The sequence below is a fragment of the Cetorhinus maximus genome, chromosome 15, assembly GCF_964194155.1.
Source record: "Cetorhinus maximus chromosome 15, sCetMax3.hap1.1, whole genome shotgun sequence".
NCBI lineage: Eukaryota > Metazoa > Chordata > Chondrichthyes > Lamniformes > Cetorhinidae > Cetorhinus > Cetorhinus maximus.
Genome location: NC_135893.1, coordinates 77,134,105 through 77,154,335, shown reverse-complemented (window position 1 = coordinate 77,154,335; position 20,231 = coordinate 77,134,105). Strand labels below are relative to the sequence as shown.

Genomic DNA, 20,231 nt, shown 5'->3' with positions numbered 1-20,231 from the left:
AAATTTGGGCTTGGCCAGCCCTTTTGCAGTGCAGGTGCAGGCAAGCCAGCTAATAGTTTTTCTTCATTTTAAAAATTGAGACTGTGATGCTTACAGTAGACTCTTGGAGAACTGATGCTGTATGGGGAAATGATTGACCAGAGCACTGAAAATTTTTTCTTTTTGCAATTAATATTGCCCATCATTGCTGCAGACACATCTTCAATTTATCACCTTGCCAACCCACAAGTGCAAGTTTGCTTAACACTGCACCAAGATGGCAATATTAAGTAGGGGGCATTCTATAAAAAGAGCAAGCCTAATGTTTTGGGTTTCAACTGCATGTTATCATACCTGGCAGTAAATATTGTTAACTATATACTATTTGCCAAAATATTCAGTAATCAACCAAGTATTTTTGTAGAATTAACGTTAGTTCTATTCACCACAGCATTTAATACAGCTGTGAGAGTCATAAGGAAACTGTCTTATCAAAACATCAAATCCAAAGATATGTAAAGGATTTATGCACCATAATGAAAATTAGAACAAAGTTAATGCAATTGTTTATTCTTAAGCTAATATAAATTCATAATTCTTTAAGAATTAATCCCATTGTACTTGATGATCAACATTAAAAGTTTACAAAGTTAGTTCAGAGATTTATATATAAAAGTGCGGTGGCCTAGAAATTCAGGTGTGCCCATTTTCTGCAAAGAGTGATTAAAGATCAGATCACTGCTGGCATCTGGTACATGAGAAAGTGGCGGTAAGCAGGAGGGGAGTTGTGAGTGACTGGTAAGTAGATTTAACTGAGAGCAAGGTGTTGACCAGATAATAGAGATAATGGCACTGGAGAGATTGAGAAGAACAGTGAAGGCGTTCCTTTTCATTTGGTTCGACATTCAGGTAAGTATTTTTGGAACCCTTCCTTAGTTGAGTCCATTTATGGACAATCTGTTAGGTCGCATGTAAATTGTGTAGCTACCTCAGAACAAATCAATCTCAGTGGCGCTTCAAACAGACGTTCAGCCCTTGTTTGCATATGCAAAGTGCATAATGCCTGTCTCGCACGTGGACACTGCATGCTGATTTTTTTGGCCTCCACAGGTATGGCAGGGGGTGCAACTTGTAATCAGCATGCACTTACTGCCCACCATATTGGAGGCTTACAAGGCGATTTAGCACCTGATGAAGGGGAGCTGCTGTTTTTGGAAAGTATGATATCTAGGCCCAAGTATAATACGATCTTCAAAAGACATTCAGTGATGCGTCAAAGAGAATTGGTCTGGATCCAAACTGATGATATGTTAAAGACAAGGTGCCGCAGATTGACCCGCTATCTTGTAAAATAAATTATCATGTTTGTAGAGGTATGCACATATAAGGCAATTCTTAAATTTTATCACCAAGTTCTGGTTTTAGCAATTATGCTTAGGCAGGAGGAAATTGACTAGTAAGAGAAACCTTATGACCTGAGATAATTCTGATAGAGACCTGGAAGTGTTATCACCATGACAACGAAGTGATTTAGCCTATTTCTCTTTTGAATTGAAGTGAGGGGCTGGAAGTAGTAGTTCTGTTAATATAAGAAATAGAACCTGGGCATCATTTCTAGAGGACCAATTGCTTTTGGGAAAAGCAGTTGAACTTGTAAAGTTCATTTTAAAGATAATGCCTAGAGTAGGGGTGCCAACTCTCCAGTATCATCCAGGAGTCTCCAGGAATTAAAGATTAATCTCCTAGACACTACTGAAAGCATCCATGGAGAGAAGTCATAGGGACATTAAAATAAAATGTTGATTTATTTTAATTTTCTTTACCACGGTTTTGTTTTTATTAATCATTAGTGTTGGGGGATAAAGGTTTGTTGGATTGACTCAGTCAATCGAGTAATGAAGAGTCTGCAACAGCATGCAACTGGGATGGGAAAGCAATGCATTGTCAGGATGGGGAAAGAAGACATTGTCAGGGTGGAAAAGGAAGATACTGTCAGGATGCTAAAGCAGTGCAATGTAGGGATGGAAAAGGAGGACATTTTCAGGATGGACATGTTGAGCGACCAATTGTGGGAGTGCGGAGGCAGGTTGGTTAGAGATGGGAGGTCAGTGGTTAAACCTCCAGGAGCACATCTAACCAGAGTTGACAACCCTAACCAGAGAGGCATTTTTCAGAAGCTTGGAAAGGAATAAGATTTCTCTTCCACATTTGACCAATTCCCCGGACCATTTACTAAGCAGGAATCTGTACGTCACATATTGCAACACTGAGAGAAGTTTGCTGAATCAATTAGTTTCTGTATTGTTATAAATGTTGGAAATGTCATGTCTGGCAGGAACCCAGAGAACGTTGCATTTAGGACCAGATTTTCAACATCAAGCAGGAAGTTTGAGTCGGGGAGGCTCCTGACTTGGCAGACCCATCTTCATGGACATAGTTGTCACTCCAGGGCTGCAGAGGTATGATTGAAATGGGGCCCACCACTTCCAGAGGCAATTCAGAGGTGGGAAAGTGCTGAGGTCACTGGTTAGAAGGCCTGCCTCAGTTCTCTGAGATTTTTGTATAAAAGGCTCTTAAGCCCTCGTGCTCTCACCTTTCACCCCCCCCTCTTACCCAACCTCCATGCCCCACATGCCACCTTCATGTCCCCCATAACCTCCATGCCATCTCCATAGACGCTCACCCAGTATACGCTATGGGCAGACCTCGGGAGCCATATGGAGATGAACAAAAATTAAACTGCTAGCAACCTGAGGGCTTTCAACCATACACGCTTAATACTGACAAAAACTGTCATTCATGAAACCCATTCAAGAATTTTAAATCCTCTTAAGTGGTCAATATGTTTGCGAAAACAAACACACTTCTATTCACTAAATAGATCAAAGACAGCTTAATGTAAAGTCATACAGTATAAAGTAAAGCCTATTGAAACTGCATGAAAAATAGCTTTTTTTAACAAGCTGCACCAGATGGCTTGTCAATCAATCCACTCCAGCAGCGGGTGTCTTTTTTGCTTCAACTGAAAGTTGCAGCTTGCTTTTGTTTCATTTTTAAAGAGCTGGGTATTTAACTAACTTCAGATCATGATACTTAAACAGACCTTACCTACTCTTCAAGGACATTCATGCCTCCTCTATAAATGCGTGACTTCCACACTGCAAGTTGAGGCCCTTGGAACAGCAAAAATTGGTTATGTTTGAACTCGGCACTTAATTCAAATGGCCTTGCTGAGTTTGGGTTTCCTGCCTATGTGATTCACACCCTGCGTCCTTCCCCTGCCAGCAAAAATGGGATCTGCCATAAATGAAGGAAGGGACATCCGCATTCACACACTGCCTAACATTTTTAAAGGCCTCTAGTGTTGGCTCTTCATGTCAAGGTTCAGTTTGGAGATTGTACCTGCTTTTTTTAATTGACTGAACAGCACAAACTGTGCTGCATTTTATTGGCTGGATTTTGCCGTAAAAATAATAGAGGCTAACCATGCTTGCCATTATTTAGGTGGCAATTGGACAACAGCTTCCACTGACTATCCATGCACATTTAAAAGCAGAAATCAGGAATTTAATGTCCGAGATTTGAAATTCCTCCCTAAGCTGCCTCGAAATGGCATCTCGCTGTCTGATGCACTGGTCAAATATACTGAATGACATGGGGCAGAATTTTCACTTCAGCGTGCAGGGGCATGCGTCCCGATGTCACCGCGCGTCATTCCGATCTTTCGCTTGGCGGGCGCACACCGGAGTCGGCTGCGCACCCACCGAACTGTCTAATGCCTGCAAGGCCATTAATAAACCAATTAACAAAATTGACAGGGCTGCCGTCCAACCTTAAGGTTGGCGTACAGGCGAAGAGCCCAAGCGGCCTTTGCATTTTTCATGAAACTCATCCATGGGTGGGATAAGGTTTCATGAAGGGTTTATTAAATTAATAAATATTTTTCAAACATTTCATAAACATGTCCCAGCTCATGTGTGCTGTCACATGAGGGGACATGTGTAAATGATTTTTAACTCTCTTTATTTTGAAGTTTCACATTGAACTTAATCTCCCTGAGGCACGGAGTTGCCTCAGGGAGATTTCTGCGCTCCTTCACGCATATGCCCCGATTCTCCCTCCTACCCCCACCTGCACAGGTAGGGCTGAGCGCTACCGGGTGCGCGCCACACTGGGCAGGCCTTAATTGGCCCGCCCACGTGAAATGGTGGCGAGCAGCGATCGGCTCCGTGCCCGTTCCTGACCAGCCCGCCTGACAGGCAGAAGACTCTGCCCATGAAGTTGTTGCACTTATGCTACAGACTAAACTCACTAGAAAAGGTTAGAGCTTTTCCATTCCAGTATGAGTACCTTTGCAGAAAGAAAAAAGAAAGAATTGTATTTATAAGGCACCTTTCTCGACTTCAGGTTGTCCCAAAATGTTTCACAGTCAATTAAGTGCTTTTGAAGTGTATTCACTGTTGTAATGTAGAACTCTCAGCAGCCAAGTTGTTCACAGTAGTCTTTTTTTTAATGTTGACTGAATTAATGAAGTGTTCATTACTTTCAAGCAATCTCTCTGGCAATTAAAATTAACTTTCTAAGTGTGGAATTCCATTCCTTCAGATTTTAATTATTGTTAGAGATTTTTTAAAAAGACAAATATTTTATCCTCCTTAATCTAATATTTCACCCTTTATATTTTGCTTCCTGTAACTGAATTCAATATTTTAGACTCGTACTTCCTGTTTCTGACTCTTCACTACTACTTCAATCTGATTCTACACAGTTGTGTGTCCTATACATACAGGAATGGGATTCCACACATAGAAAAGTTAATTTTCATTGCTAGAGAGACTTTTTTGGCAGTGATAAAGACTTAATGTGCAGTTAAAAGTTGTCCCCCAATCAAGAGGTCAGAGATCCCTGCGGATGATGCCATGCATTTTGGCTGCTTAGATGACAGGAACATGCCATGCAAAAACCCTTAGAAACTACATGGGCAAGTGCAAATGCAACAAAAAGCTGGCATCACTTCTTCGCTGTTCAGAGCAAAACCCAGCCATATTATATAATGAATAAGCTGTTGAATCTCTAGAGATCCTTCCATTAAGCTGGGAACTGGCATAGAATAAAGTTACTATAACTGAAATATCAAAGTCTATAAGTTGAAATGTGCTATTGCTGTTGTTCACTCAGCTAGTGAAAAGAAGCAAGAAACTGCAGATTCTGGAAATCTGAAGCAAACCGGAAAATGTTGGAAACAGCAGGTCAGGCAGCATCTGTGGAGAGAAGGATAAGATAACATTTTGAACATGGACTTTTATCAAAACTGAGGGGTATTATTACATTTAAAAAGGAAGAGGCAATGAGAATGCACTTGCATGTACGCACTCATACGTACATACATGTGGGAAAAATAAATAAATGGCATGGTAAACACATAAGTGGAACATAGGAGACCAGCATGATAAGAGAAAGCAAAGAAATTAAAGACCTTTATAAGACTCGGGGAACATATTCATGTGGCTGTGGGAATGAAAAGAGTAAAAATGGAAGGATGACAAACTGGTAAAGTGGAAAAGGCCCAAGGAACCTAGAAGGAAAAGAAACAAGTTGACTCTAGCACAGCTGGTAATGTACTTTACCATCTTTACTCCTTCACCATTTCTCCCCCAAAATATTGTGAATGCTAGGACAATTAGAACTTTTCACTATTGTGGTTGACAGACTTTTTTGGATAAAGATACCAAGGAGTAAAGACGAGTAAATGAAGCTAAAGTGCTGATCAGCACTGAATGCCAGAGCTGACCCAAGGTGCTGAATGGCATCCTCCTGTTGCTATGCTGCAAAAGCACATTATGCAAACATTACAGAGATGCCTTTGATGACACAAGTAATCCAAATGTAGCAGCAAGATAATGTTTGAAAAATAGCTCAATGAAGGGCTTTGCTTCCTTTTTATGGCAATGATGATCATTACAAACACTTTTGAAATCTGATTCCGTATCTAAATATCTTCAAGTTTGCAACGAAAAAATGCAATAACAGTTTGTGCCATTTTCTTTGATAATCTGTCTTGATAATTTTTGGATAAGGGGCATGGATAGGGTGGATAGGAAGCAACTGTTCCCCTTAGTAGAAGGGTCAGTCACAAGGGGGCATAAGTTCAAGATGAGGGGCAGGAGGTTTAGGGGGATGTGAGGAAAAACTTTTTACCCAGAGGGTGGTGACGGTCTGGAATGCGCTGCCTGGGAGGGTGGTGGAGGCGGGTTGCCTCACATCCTTTAAAAAGTACCTGGGTGAGCATTTGGCACATCATAACATTCAAGGCTATGGGCCAAGTGCTGGTAAATGGGATTAGGTAGGTAGGTCAGGTGTTTCTCACGTGTCGGTGCAGACTCAATGGGCCGAAGGGCCTCTTCTGCACTGTGATTCTGTGAAAGCATAAAAAGCATAGAAATAGCTAATTAAAATGCATGCCTTTTTTATAATGTTTTATAAATATGTATAGGTTTCATTGCCTGCAGCACTTCCCTATAAATATATGATAATGTTCAAATAAGGGTAGAAGTTAGTGAACAAATGTTTGCTCTAAATCATTGTTTTCTAATGCCAAGAGGATTAAAAACTATTTAATAACATGGCGTTCAGAATTTCTGGGAATTTATTGTGAATTGTCTCAGGGCTCTTTGATGAACTGTAAAATACACATATTTTACGAGGTAGTCTTCACATGCAGACAGAATCATTAGCCAACTACTCCTGCGACACATATTGACAGCTATTGGACTGCATTGGTCAAACTGACAGATTGCAACTATATAGTTTTGTTCTTGTAAAGAATCATTTTCAGCAGCTATGTTACCTTGGATAATCTGACATCTGTTTTTTACAGGAATTCAAAAGCTTCAACATTAAGTGTCTTTTTTAGCAATATTTAAGATAATTCGCAAAATGCCAGGGTAAAGATGAGAACCTTTCTTATTCAGCAAATTGTTATGATCTGGAATTCACTGCCTGAAACAGTGGCAACAGTGGATCTAATAATAGTATTCAACATGAAATCAGATAAATACTTAAAAAGGAAATAATTGCATGGGGAAAGATGTGGGGAGTGGGACTAATTGGCAGCTCTTTCTGAGAGCTGTCATAGCCATGATGGCCAAATGATCTCTTGCTGTGCTGTATGATTCTATAGTACATATCTAAAATATTGTGTTCATATGAAATTTCAAGTATTAATATTTTATAGACATGCTTTGAATGTACCACCATGTTGAATTTCAGAGCTCAGAAGAAGGATCATATGGACTCGAAACGTTAACTCTGTTTCTCTCTCCACAGATGCTGCTAGACCTGCTGAGTTTTTCAGCATTTTCTGTTTTTGTTTCAGATTTCCAGCATCCGCAGTATTTTGTTTTTACCATGTTGAATTTGCTTGCATGACATTGTGCAAAAGAAGATTGGGGTGTGATGTTACTTAAGGCTCTGGGAGTGAAGGTGCACAGGTACTCAGATCCTGAACTTGGTCTCTGGTCTCCACAATGGAATTTGGGGTTGGGGTGCTTCCTTCTTCTGCCCTGACTCTACTGATTAGAACCTCTTATTGATACCACTGATGGTTGCTAACTCTGGACATATTCTGGGAGGTTACGTCACAAGACCACCCACCCCCAACAGCTCCAGCCTCCGAACGTGCCTGAAACCTGTTCCATCGCTAACATTTTTCATCTCTTTAACATTTGAGTTCAAAAAGAAGTCATGTAGGACTTGAAGCCTTAACTCTGTTTCTCTCTCCACAGGTACTGCCAGACCTGCTGGGTTTTTCTAGCACTTTTTGTTTTTATTTCTAACATTTTTCAGTTCTGCTGAAGGATCATTGACCTGAGATCATTGTTCCTGCCCGACCTGCTGAGTATTTCCAGCCAGTTCTGATTTTATTTCAGATCTCCAGCATCCACAGTATTTTGTTTTTGTAAAGGTGAATTTGGTCATTTGTTAGTGGCACAAAATGGGACAATTGCAAATTGATAACTTGTTTTTGCACCCCATCAGGTTTTGTTTCCATGATAGGTGCTGATGTTTACTGAAATATGCAAACAGTACAAGCATTTGCATCTCTATACAAGTTCTGGCTCAACCCATTTGTTTTGAAGATTTTATTTGAATATAACCCTTTTCCTTCAGGCACTGCAATTTTGTTTAAGTTTAAACAGTGATAGAATGTTAAAAGTTCAGGAAAGTTCAGTTCTATTTTCCTTGGATGCCACATGGAATATTTAATTACATGCACATTTAATTTAAGTTTTAAAATATGCATCTTGTTGTTGACCACGTGCCTTTTTTGCATGATTTCACCTTGCCCTTCCGCCTACATTTAAGCGATTGATAGACTTTCAAAGGTTTTTGTTCTGAATTGGTATTTTCATAGCTTGTAGTTTGCATGCAAATCAGAATGGCTTGTGTGCACCTGCTTGTAATTTTCTACACCTTGGTTGTTCCGACCTCCAAATGCCTTTTTTCTCAAGGCTGTATTTATTGATGCCACAACACTAGGAACATTATCTGACACTTGCAGTCAATGGCATCATAGCCAGTGACATCCTACCTGGCTGGGTTAGGGAATTGGTTCCCTAATTCTTTAAAGTAAATGTGGCACCATTGGGAGAAATAAAAGTGAAGTGGATTTATGTTTAAAATAAATAACAAAATAAGAAAACTATTTATTAATAACAAACTGATCTAGGAACAAATTCAGATGGATCTTGGAGCTGGCACTGGGAAAAAGGGTTATTAACGCTGTCTCAGAATTCCAATTAATGATTTGGTAAAAATTTTTTTAAAATGTATTTTGAAAATCTTTTAACAAAAACTCTGTCACTCAATGTGGGGCTCAAAACCATGACCCTGGGGTTAAGAGTCCCATTATCTACTGATTGAGCTAGTTGGGCTGTGTAGAAACTCCCTGCATACCACCTTTCCAATTTGTTCACTAAAGATTTGCGCATTCCATGGTTATAAAGAGTGGTTACAGGACTGGCTCTGCAAGAGCCATTCACTGAGTGTCACTACCCTGCCTTTTCCCCCTAGCCCTGTAAAATTTTCCTTTTCAGATAATGAACCAATTCCCTTTTGAAGGCCATGATTGAATTTACCCCCATTACACTCTCAGGCAGTGCATTCCAGATCGTAACCACTCACTGCGTAAAAAAAAGTTTCTTCATGCTGCCATTGCTTCTTTTGCCAAATACCTTAAACCTGTGCCCCCTCATTCTTGATCCTTCCTCCATTGGGAATAGTTTCTCCCTATCTACTCTGTCTAGTCTTCTCATGATTTTGAACACCTCTATCAAATCTCCTCTCCACCATCTCTTTTCCCAGGAAAAGAGTCCCAGTCTCTGCAATCTACCTACGTAACTGTAGACCTTTATCCTTAGAACTATTCTTGTGAATCTTTTCTCCAACCTCTCTAATGCCTTCACATCATTCCTAAAGTGTAGCACCCAGTGTGATTTCCCAGAAGGAAAAAATAGTTCAGACCGGTGTTCTTATTTCCTAGTTTTTACTGTTTTTTCATTCTGGGTTATATGTGTTTACACCTTGGTCTCTATGCTCTTGCACCCCTTTAGAATTGGCCCCTTTCACTTATATTGTCTCTCCACATTCTTCCTAACAAAATGAATCATTTCACATTGCTGTGCATTAGTTTTCATTTGCCATTTGTCTGCCCATTCCACCATGACTTTAACCTCAGTGATGGGGAAGCTTTTAGAAACAGTGATTCAGGATAATATTAATAGTCACTTGCGCAAATGCAGGTTAATTAAGGAAAGCCAGCACAGATTTATTAAGGTCAAACCATGTTTAACAACTTGCTTGGGTTTTTTCATGAGGTAGCAGAGAGGGTTGATGAGGATAATGCCTTTGACGTGGTGCACATGGATTTCCAAAAGGCATTTGATAAAGTGTCGTACAACAGACATGGTTCAACATGTAGATAGATCACAGTTGAAAAAGCCACCTTGATATTTTATTTTATAACATAAAATTATCAGTGTTTTTTGCAATAAATGAATAGCTCAGTGATGTAAAGGTCTGTATCAAGTAGTGTTACCTCAGAAACCAAACAGGTTGATAGATTGTGTGAAGTATTTTCACTCATTTTAGAAAATACATAAAAGCGACTGAAGTTGAGTTTTAAGGTGGTAACTTAGTCAGGTGGTTCTGATGGCATAAACTACAAGGGCAAGTCTATCTTATGCTACTTGCAGCTTTAAAACAAAATTCTTTGTATTCTGTTCTGGTTTGGAGTTATCGCTAGTGAGATTCGCCTTCTGCATCTCTGAGCCAATGAATCATATATCTGAATATTTTAGTGAATGTGACAGTAAATTAAAAACCAGCGTAAAATTAAATTAGTGCTTTAAACTTAGTGCCAGATATATATAAAATACAGTGAGGGTGATAGAAGTGGCATGATGTAAATTGAATTGTTATAGCAATGGCTGTGACGTCACACACCTTTAGCTCCACTGTCACTATTAGCAGACTTTCTCCTGCCTTATGGGTGGTACAGGAAACCTTTCATTGGAAGTAACTTATCCTGCATTGGCATTTGGCTAAATATGCAAATTTTTAAAATTCCGCATAGTTGTATTCATGCTTTCCATCTATGGACTTCTACATCAATCTCCCTAGGGCCCCCTCTGCGCACCCATTCCCACCAAACCCCATTTGCGCTCTCAGGTAGACATAAAAGACCCATGGCACGATTTTGAAGAAGAGCAGGTGGTGTTTTTTCGGGTTCTGTCCTATATTTATTGCTCAACCAACGTCACTGAAACAAATAATCTGACCATTTATTTCATTGCTGTTTGTGCGACCTTGCTGTGCACAAATTAGCTGCCATGTTTTCAAACATTACAGCAGTGCCTACATCTCAGATAATTACTTCACTGCTTGTAAAGCACTTTGGGACAAGGACTTTGTAAAAGGTATTATACAAATGCACATCTTTCTTTCCTAACCATAAAGATAACTTGGAATGCACTGCCTGGGAGTGTGGTGGAGGCAGGTTCAATTGAAGCATTCAAGAGGGAATGAGACTGTTATCTGAAAAGGAAGAATGTGCAGGGTTGCAGGGAATGGCACTAGGTGAGTTCATTCAGAGACCCAGTGCAGACACGATGGGCCCAATGCCTCCCTCCTGCGCTGTAACAATTCTGTGATACAAGTATAGGTTTTCCAGCAGTGGATTATCGGCACATCTATGTATAACCCATAACATACTTACCTTGAGCTTTGCTGAAGAAATGATTTGCGCTGATTGTACAAGCCAACTAAAATTAGCATATACTTTTCACAGGAGACTATTTTGGAGTCTTGATGGAGGCCAAGGTACTGACATTTCCTTTTAATATAATGGAGAATCCTATGTATTGGGGGAGCACATTAGTCTACTTGGGCTGGGCTGTCATGTGAGTATGTAAATTTAAAATCATCATGCATTTCTTCCTGCCTCTTACCTTCCTCTCTCACTTGTAAGTTTCATTTTTCCTTTCATAACACAGAGAGGCCTTGACATTATCATGAGATGATGAGATGACGAATGCTAACGTGGCTATTACAGTGTACTCTTTTAAAGCATGAGTTAAAATAGTTGACACTTTTATTAAAGGAGAACATTAATAAAGGAATCATTTTTAAAACACATCTGATTAGGCGCTGTCTTAAAGTTAAACCATGTGATATTAAAGAGAAGTTGACTGAAGGACAAAAATGGAGGAGTAGTGGTTAATGGCTATTTTTGGACTGGCAGCATATTTTTTTTAAAAACTCTTGGGATATTTTTTATTCTTTCATGGGATGTGGGCGTCGCTGACAAGGCTAGCATTCATTGCCCATCCCTAATTGCCTTTGAACTGAGTTGCTTGTTAAGAGTCAACCACATTGTTGTGGATCTGAAGTCACACGTAGGTCAGACCGGGTAAGGATGGCAGATTTCCTTCCCTAAGGACATTAGTGAACCAGATGGGTTTACGGCAATAAATGACAATTTCATGGTCACTATTAGTAAGACTAGCTTTTAATTACAGATTTTTATTAATTGTATTTAAATTCCACCAGCTGCTGTGGTGGGATTTGAACTTCTGTCCCCCAGAGCATTAGCCTGGGCCTCTGGATTACTAGTCCAGTGACACTCCCATTATGCCACAATCTCCCCTAAATGATCATCGCTAAAAACATTGGCATTTATTATCCATCCCTAATTGCCCTTGAGAAGGTGTTGATGAGTCACCTTCTTGAACTGCTGCAGCCCATGTTGTGAAGGTGCTATTATATTGTGTTAGGTTGGGAGTTCCTGGCTTTTGACTCAGTGATATGAAGGAATGCTGACATGTCAAGTCAGGATGGTGTGTGAATTGGAGCAGAATTTGAAGGCGATGGTGTTCTCGAGCACCTTCTGTTCTTGTCCTTTGAGACAGGGGAGGTGACTGGTTTGGGAGATGCTGTCAAAGAAGCTTTGGTGAGTTGCTGCAGGCGACAGTACATACTGCAGCCACGCAAGGGAAAGAATTTAAGTTAAAACAGAATTACCTGGAAAAACTCAGCAGATCTGGCAGCATCGGCGGAGAAGAAAAGAGTTGACGTTTCGAGTCCTCATGACCCTTCAGCAGAACTGAGTATAGTTAGGAGAGGGGTGAAATATAAGCTGGTTTAAGGTGGGGGTGGGGGGGGGAGAGAAGTTGAGGGGGGGGGTGGTTGTAGGGACAAGCAAGCAGTGATAGGAGCAGATAATCAAAAGATGTCACAGACGAAAGGATCAAAGAGGTGGTGATATTATCTAAGAAAATGTGCTAATTAAGAATGGATGGCAGGACACTCAAGGTACAGCTCTAGTGGGGGTGGGGTGGAAAGACTGACTGACTGTAGATTTAAAAATAATGGAAATAGGTGGGAAAAGAAAAATCTATATAAATTATTGAAAAAAACAAAAGGGAGGGGGAAGAAACGGGGTGGCGATGGGGGGAGGGAGTTTAAGATCTAAAGTTGTTGAATTTAATATTCAGCCCGGAAGGCTGTAAAGTGCCTAGTCGGAAGATGAGGTGCTGTTCCTCCAGTTTGCGTTGGGCTTCACTGGAACAATGCAGCAAGTCTGTCCTTGGCTTGCTGCATTGTTCCAGTGAAGCCCAACGCAAACTGGAGAAACAGCACCTCATCTTCCGACTAGGTACTTTACAGCCTTCCAGGCTGAATATTGAATTCAACAACTTTAGATCTTAAACTCCCTCCCCCCATCGCCACCCCGTTTCTTCCCCCTCCTTTTTGTTTTTTTCAATAATTTATATAGATTTTTCTTTTCCCACCTATTTCCATTATTTTTAAATCTACAACTAATACCTTGTCAGTCTTTCCACCCCACCCCCACTAGAGCTGTACCTTGAGTGTCCTGCCATCCATTCTTAATTAGCACATTTTCTTAGATAATATCACCACCTTCAACACCTCTTTGATCCTTTCGTCTGTGACATCTTTTGATTATCTGCTCCTATCACTGCTTGCTTGTCCCTACAACCACCCACCCCCCTCAACTTCTCTCCCCCCCGCCCCCCCACCTTAAACCAGCTTATATTTCACCCCTCTCCTTACTATACTCAGTTCTGCTGAAGGGTCATGAGGACTCGAAACATCAACTCTTTTCTTCTCCGCCGATGCTGCCAGACCTGCTGAGTTTTTCCAGGTAATTCTGTTTTTGTTTTGGATTTCCAGCATCCGCAGTAGTTACTTGTTTTTATTAAAGAACTTAAGTTGTTGGATGGGCTGCCAATTGTTCTGGCCTTGTATGCTGTTCCACCTGCACTCATTCAGACAAGTGGAGAATATTCCATCATACTCTACCATAGGTGGTAGAATGGCCTTGGGAGGTCAGTAGATGAAGCATTCACCACAATGCCCAGTCTCTGACCTGCTGTAGTGCAGTGGTTCTGAAAATGTGAGTGGTTCAGCACCGGACCACTGGTAGTTCGCAAGGGTCCTCCATATGATCCATGGACTGGTTCAAAATGAGTCACTAGCGTGCAATGCCATGACCAAGGCCATACGAGGGAACAAGCTTGCCCCCACCACTCCCATGACATCACAAAACAAACATGCGCAGCATGAGACTTCATAAGTGCAAGGAAACAGTTAAAGATGGTGTTCGGCAAGAAAGGTTTGATGGACTTTTGGCTTCACACACGGTCCAAGTATCCTGGACTTGCCAACGCAGCTCTGAAGCACCTGCTGCCGCTGTCAGCAACACGCAACTGCGTGATTGCATTGTGGAGCTGAACATGGAGACTGACGTGAGACTGAAGCTCTCTAGCTTGGAGCCAGACATCACCTCATTGGTGTCTCTTTAAAAGCAGTGCTATTCTTCCCATTAATTCTGATTGGCCTTCTGTGGTGGCAAGCAAAAGCTGGTGGGGTAGGACCAGCCGGGGCCTACGGGGTCTTTTGTCCTGCTGAGGTGGTCGTTGGATGAAAAGGTTTGAGAACCCCTGCTCTCTTGACATTCTCATAATCTATGAGATCATTGCTTGTTTTAGTAGATAAATTAGACTGAACTTAATGGCTGAGGCGAAGGCCCTGTTAACCAGCCAGAGAGGCAGTAGAAACCCTGCTGCAGCCATTCCTGAGAGTCCCGGTAGGATTAAATCTCAATCAGGCACTTGCCTGCCTGCCCCCAGGGTTCCAGGGATCTTCAGACCAAGAATTCCACCTCTTCAGCACCAGTGGCGCCTCTGCTGGTACTGCAGGAGGACTAGGAAGAGGAAATTCCATGGAGGCAAGCTAAGTTGCCAGGGGGTGGTTCTTGCCAGGATCGGTCAGACAGGCCCACCGCGGGGGTGTTTGTGTGGAGGGCATGAAGATTTTTCCCTCTGGGACGGCCCTTGCCTCCGCCAGGGACATCTATGGGGTACCCGAGTAGGAGGACATCCCCAGGCCCAAGCTTGCCCATGTGATCTGAGCCAGCACCTAACCCTCGCAGCAGCAATAGGATGAGGCCCCTAGGTGCCCCTTAATTGACTACTTAAGGGCCTCAATTGGCCTATGGGGTAGGAAGGCTGACCTCGACTTTCCCTGCCCTGATTTAATTGGGCGGAGTCAGGAAGGGAATGGGCTCCCCACCCCATGCCTTCCCTCCTCTCAGCCTGCTCCTGAGGGTCGGGGGGCATTAAATTCCACCCCTTTGGTGCACTGCGGGACATAATATCGCAGTGTGTATAAGACACAAATAAGGACCATAGTTAAATGCGGAGGACTGTACAATATATTCAAGGGTACACAGACAGATTAGTAAATTGTGCAAATTGATGTAGGATGAAAATTTACGAGAATTGTAAAGTGACATCTTTTTGGGGGAAAAGAATAATGAAAGAAAGAGTGTAAAGAGCCACAGAGGTGATACAAATCTTCGAAAGTGGGAGAGCAAGTTGATAACTGTTTAAAAAAAGAGGATTTGAAAGTTTATAAATAGGAGCACAGAGCACAAAAATAAAAGGAGCATTGATTGATCCATACAGGATTTTGGTAAGACCACAGTTAGAATACCATGTCCGGTTTTGGACACACTGATTTAGGAGGATGTCAAAGCTGTGAAGTGGGTACAGAAGAGATTCAACAAGAAGATATGAAGGATGAGAGTCTTTAATTATGTCAAGAGACATGAGAGACTGAGGCTGGTTTCGATAGAATAGCGATGGTTAGGAGGAAAATTGATAGCATTCAGAAGTACGAGGGGTTTTTTGGTAAGAAAAATCAATTTCCAGTGCTTGGTATGTTGGTAACTAGACAGCATAAATTTAAAATAATTCAAAAGAATGAAAACTTGAGCTTGATTTTTTTAATATGTAAAATGCCCTACTAATAAAGTGATGGAAGCACCACTACTACATCTACAGTAATTTTTAAGAAGTGGATAAGTGTTTATAAACATAAGAAACATGTATGGGGCAAGGGCGGGCTAATGAGACTAAATGGACTCTTTCAGAAAGCTATCCTAGTTGTGATAGGCCAAATGGCCACCTTCTATGTGGTAAAGTTTTATGATTTTGTAAAATAATGAAAAATGGAATGCATTGTTTATAATTTCAAGGATGAAGAGTTTAATAGTTATTTTAGAGTCTTGGCGTTCCCCTCCCAGGTAACACAAGATCCTGAGGCACTACAGGATGTCAGAGAAAGTTATATATTTTCCAGCACCCATATAGAATTTGACACAGATCACTTATAGACTGGAAAGAGTAACGGTAAACTTTCCATATTCAATTTATTGTGCCAATTTAGCACATGCTAGACAGTTTAAGAAAACTGTTTGATCGGTTGCCCATGTACTTCACTACATTCTGTCACAATCTAGTCGGCAAAACCTTTTATGTTGTTTAAACAGAAATTTTGTGGCATACTGTATTGTTTATTTTTTTTATTTTTCCACCAAATTGGTAGCATTGTCTTTAACCATGCTGTGTCTAGCATGTGCTAAATTGGCACAATAAATTGAATGTGGAAAGTATACCTTGACTCTTTCCAGTCTATAAATGACCTGCAGCAAATTCTATATAGGTGCTGAAAAATATATAACTTTCTCTGACATCCTGTAGTGCCTCAGGATCTTGTGTTACTTGGGAGGGGAATGCCAAGGATTTGTTTAATGCTGTTAATGTTACCTCATAATTGTTAGAAATATATTTTGATCTTGGCTGGCGTGCTTTGATCTCTGATACTTTGTTTTATTATAACATGCTACTTTACTGTGCAGTACTTCCAGTTCTCCTCTTTAAAGATAATGAAATTATAACTAAACAAACTAATAGTATTCCAGTCTGGTGCGCTAATCAAATAGTAATAAATTAGCATTTTAAATTTGCTCATTATCTGCAATAATTGACAATTTCAGGCTTTAGTGCTGCAATGAAACATGCAGATCTGCTCCTAGAGTTTATAGGCCTTTCCATAATGTCCATAATAAATGCATGGTCATATAATTTAAAATTTTGTACAAAATCACTTATTAAGACCTTTATGTATTTGGAATGAAATTAATGTCCTTGAACGGGACATTGTAAATCTGTATCATACATTTGTTATGTACTGAATGTCCAAAAGCTATGAGGTTAATATTTGAAAAACAATCTGGATCAGCCTTATTAGAATCAGATGATTATTTGATTAAATAATTACCTGACTTAACTTGAGATAATATATTTTTGCAGTATTCTCTGTTCTAATTACTGTTTCATGGTTTTAAAAATATTTTTGTTGCATTTCCAAAGAGATACAATTTAAATTTATCGACAAGATGCTAGTCTTTTATATAAGTAATATTACTGCTTCAATGGATGCTAACCCAGAACCAGTAATATCAAAAATGCAGAAATCTATTTGTTGGCATCAGAATATCCCCTTTGTATACAATATTTACCATTGCAAAAACAGACAGCTAGGAAATATCTCACATTCTGAGCTGAAGTTAATTCTGTCATCAGACCGTAGCTGTTGCAGGTGTTAGCAGCAAATGATTCATTGTCATTTGAAAAAGGTGCCAATTACCCCTTTTGGCTGCCTCACAATGGCCTCTTTGTGTCTTTCTCACAGTTTACATTCCAATCTAATCTTCAGCAAATATTTTTACTTTTGTTCTTGAAGCCTATCACTATCCACCTCATAGATCACCAATACAATAAATTTTGTGTCATGCAAATTTTGTTCTTGTACCTGACACACCCAAGTCTACTTCACTAATATAGGTCAAGAAAAGCATAATACAGATCCTTGGGGCTTCCATATACCTTCTTCCAGTTTGAAAAATTACTGTTTACCACTACTCCCTGTTTCCTGTCATTCAGCCAGCTTTGTATCCATGCTGTCACTGTTTCTTTTACTGCATGGTCTTCAATTTTGCTGATAAGCCTGTTATGTGGTACTTTATCAATTGCCTTTTGGAATTCCATGTACATCGCATCAACTGCAATACCCTCATCAACCCTCGCAGTTAATTTATCAAAAAACTCAATCAAATTAGTTAAACACAAATTCCCCTTAACAAATCTGTACTGGCTTCCCGTAATTAATCCACATTTGTCCAAGTGTCTGTTAATTTTGTCCTGGATTGTTGTTTCTAAACGGTTTTCCCACCACTGAGGTTAAACTGTAGTTGCTGGACTTATCCTTACATCCTTTTTTGAACAAGGATGTAATATTTGCAGTTCTCTGGTCTTACTTAAGGATGATTGGAAGATTATGACCAGTGTCACCACAAATTTTACCCTTATTTCTCTCAATACGCTTTCATGCATCCTTTCTGGTTCTGGTGACTTACTAACTACAGCCAGCCTTTCTAATACCCACCTTTATTAATTTTTAGCCCATTCAGTCTCAACTCCATGACTATAGATCACGAATGAAGAGTTTTTATCTATAAATGTTTGGAATAAAGCCAGGTACAATCACTTAACTGTGATCTATCACTTTGAGAGCCCTACCTAGCAACCTGATCCTGCTTGCATCTTTTGGAGGGAGAGTTACTATTCAGTGTGAGTTTATAATAGGGACTCCCATTCCTTCACCAATGAAGGGATAACAGCCTACGAACATACGAGCATATGAAGTAGGAACAGAAGTAGGCCATTTGGCCCCTCAAGCCTGCTCCACTATTCAATAAGATCATGGCTGATCTGTTTGTGTTTCGAATTCCACATTCCCATCTACCCCCGATAACCTTTGATTCCCTAGCCTAACAAGAATTTATCTACCTCTGCCTTAAAAATATTCAATGACCCGCCTCCACCGCCTTCGAAGTAAGAGAGTTCCAAAGTCGCACAACCCTCTGAAAGAAGAAAATTTGTTCTCATCTCTGCCGTAAGAGGACAACCCCTAATTTTAAAACAGTGTCTCCTAGTTCTGGACACACCCACCAGAGAAAACATCCTTTCCACATCCAGCTTGTCAACACCGTACAGGATCTTATATAGTTATATACCTCAAGTTTAGAGAGTCAGGAACGCAGTAATTTAATTAGGAGAGGGCTGGAGCTAGAGGTCAGTTTACAATTCCGGTGGCAGAAGGAAGGGGCAACAAAGATCTACATTAGCTAAACCGCGCACCCCCCCACCCCCCCACCGGCCCAAGATGTTTTGAAGCTACAATGGAGGTCATGTTGACACAGTTAATGGCACTGAGGAAAGGAAGTCCCGGAAATAGGAGGTTCAGAAAGGAGATGGTTCAGGTGACCACACCAATGGCTGTGCGATGCGGTAAACATTTGACTGACCTTCCCAGATTGTTCAAAGTAAATAAGCAAGAGCCCACACTGAAATACTACTGGAAGCATGGCTCATATCCACACCATCCAGGACCACACAAATGAAGGACACTGTCATTAAGCACAATAGAACCTTGCTAAACGCCTGCCCCTTCTACACACATTCACACATCTTCCTCCTACCATTTCACTCTTCCATATAACAGTTCCTGTGGTGTGAAACTGAAAAGTGGAGGTGGCTGCATTGCGTGCACCTGAAATCACGATTAAAATTGAGTTTGAAAGTAACTGAGAAGAAAGCCACTCCCAGGAAAGGCATCAAGGAAACAGTGGGTAAAGTCACAGCATATTCTGGAATGAAGCAGAGCAGCTCAAGGAAGGAGAATTTGTACATGTACAGAGTGATGAAGCGGGTTCGCTCAGACACAGCATCTCTTTCAAAGCCACGATCATCATGAACTCCTTTGTGAACAGTATTGTTGTGTGCATCATGGGTGAAGCGTCCTGCTTGGTCCATTATAACAGATGCCTGGGAGATTCAGATCCCTGTGTGTCTGCTGCTGCCGCCCAGGAAGCTTGTCAAGTCAGAAATGCCAAAGGCTGTGACCACAAGTACACCAGCTCCAAGTAAAACTCCACAACTATTAAAAGCATGATCACAATGGAATACCTGCAGACATCTGGGTGAAAGAACACTCTGAATTAGCCTGCAGCCTTTCTACATCATGATGTTCTTTGCAAAGGAGAAGAAAATGCACAACCAAAATAAAGGAGTATCACAGGTCCCAGAGTCAACATAGGGAAATTCTTCAGACACATCAGGAAGACACTGGGAAATCAAGAGTTGGAGAAGATTTCTCAGGTTCCGATTGGAATTGGTTGGATAAATCACAGTACTGTATGCGTTTGCTGTTTGCAAACATGCTGACTATCTTGAAAGCTCTCCGTCATTGCTTGTCACAACTTC

General features: G+C 40.7%; 1 protein-coding gene across 1 annotated transcript in view; it reads left to right on the top strand.

The window, feature by feature from the left end:
- pemt (phosphatidylethanolamine N-methyltransferase) overlaps positions 1-20,231 on the top strand; it is a 143,699-nt gene that overhangs the window by 106,511 nt on the left and 16,957 nt on the right. The window contains exon 5 of the mRNA XM_078558691.1: positions 11,327-11,438. Within this exon, the coding sequence (XP_078414817.1) occupies positions 11,327-11,438 (112 nt within the window). The remainder of the gene's footprint in view (positions 1-11,326; positions 11,439-20,231) is intronic.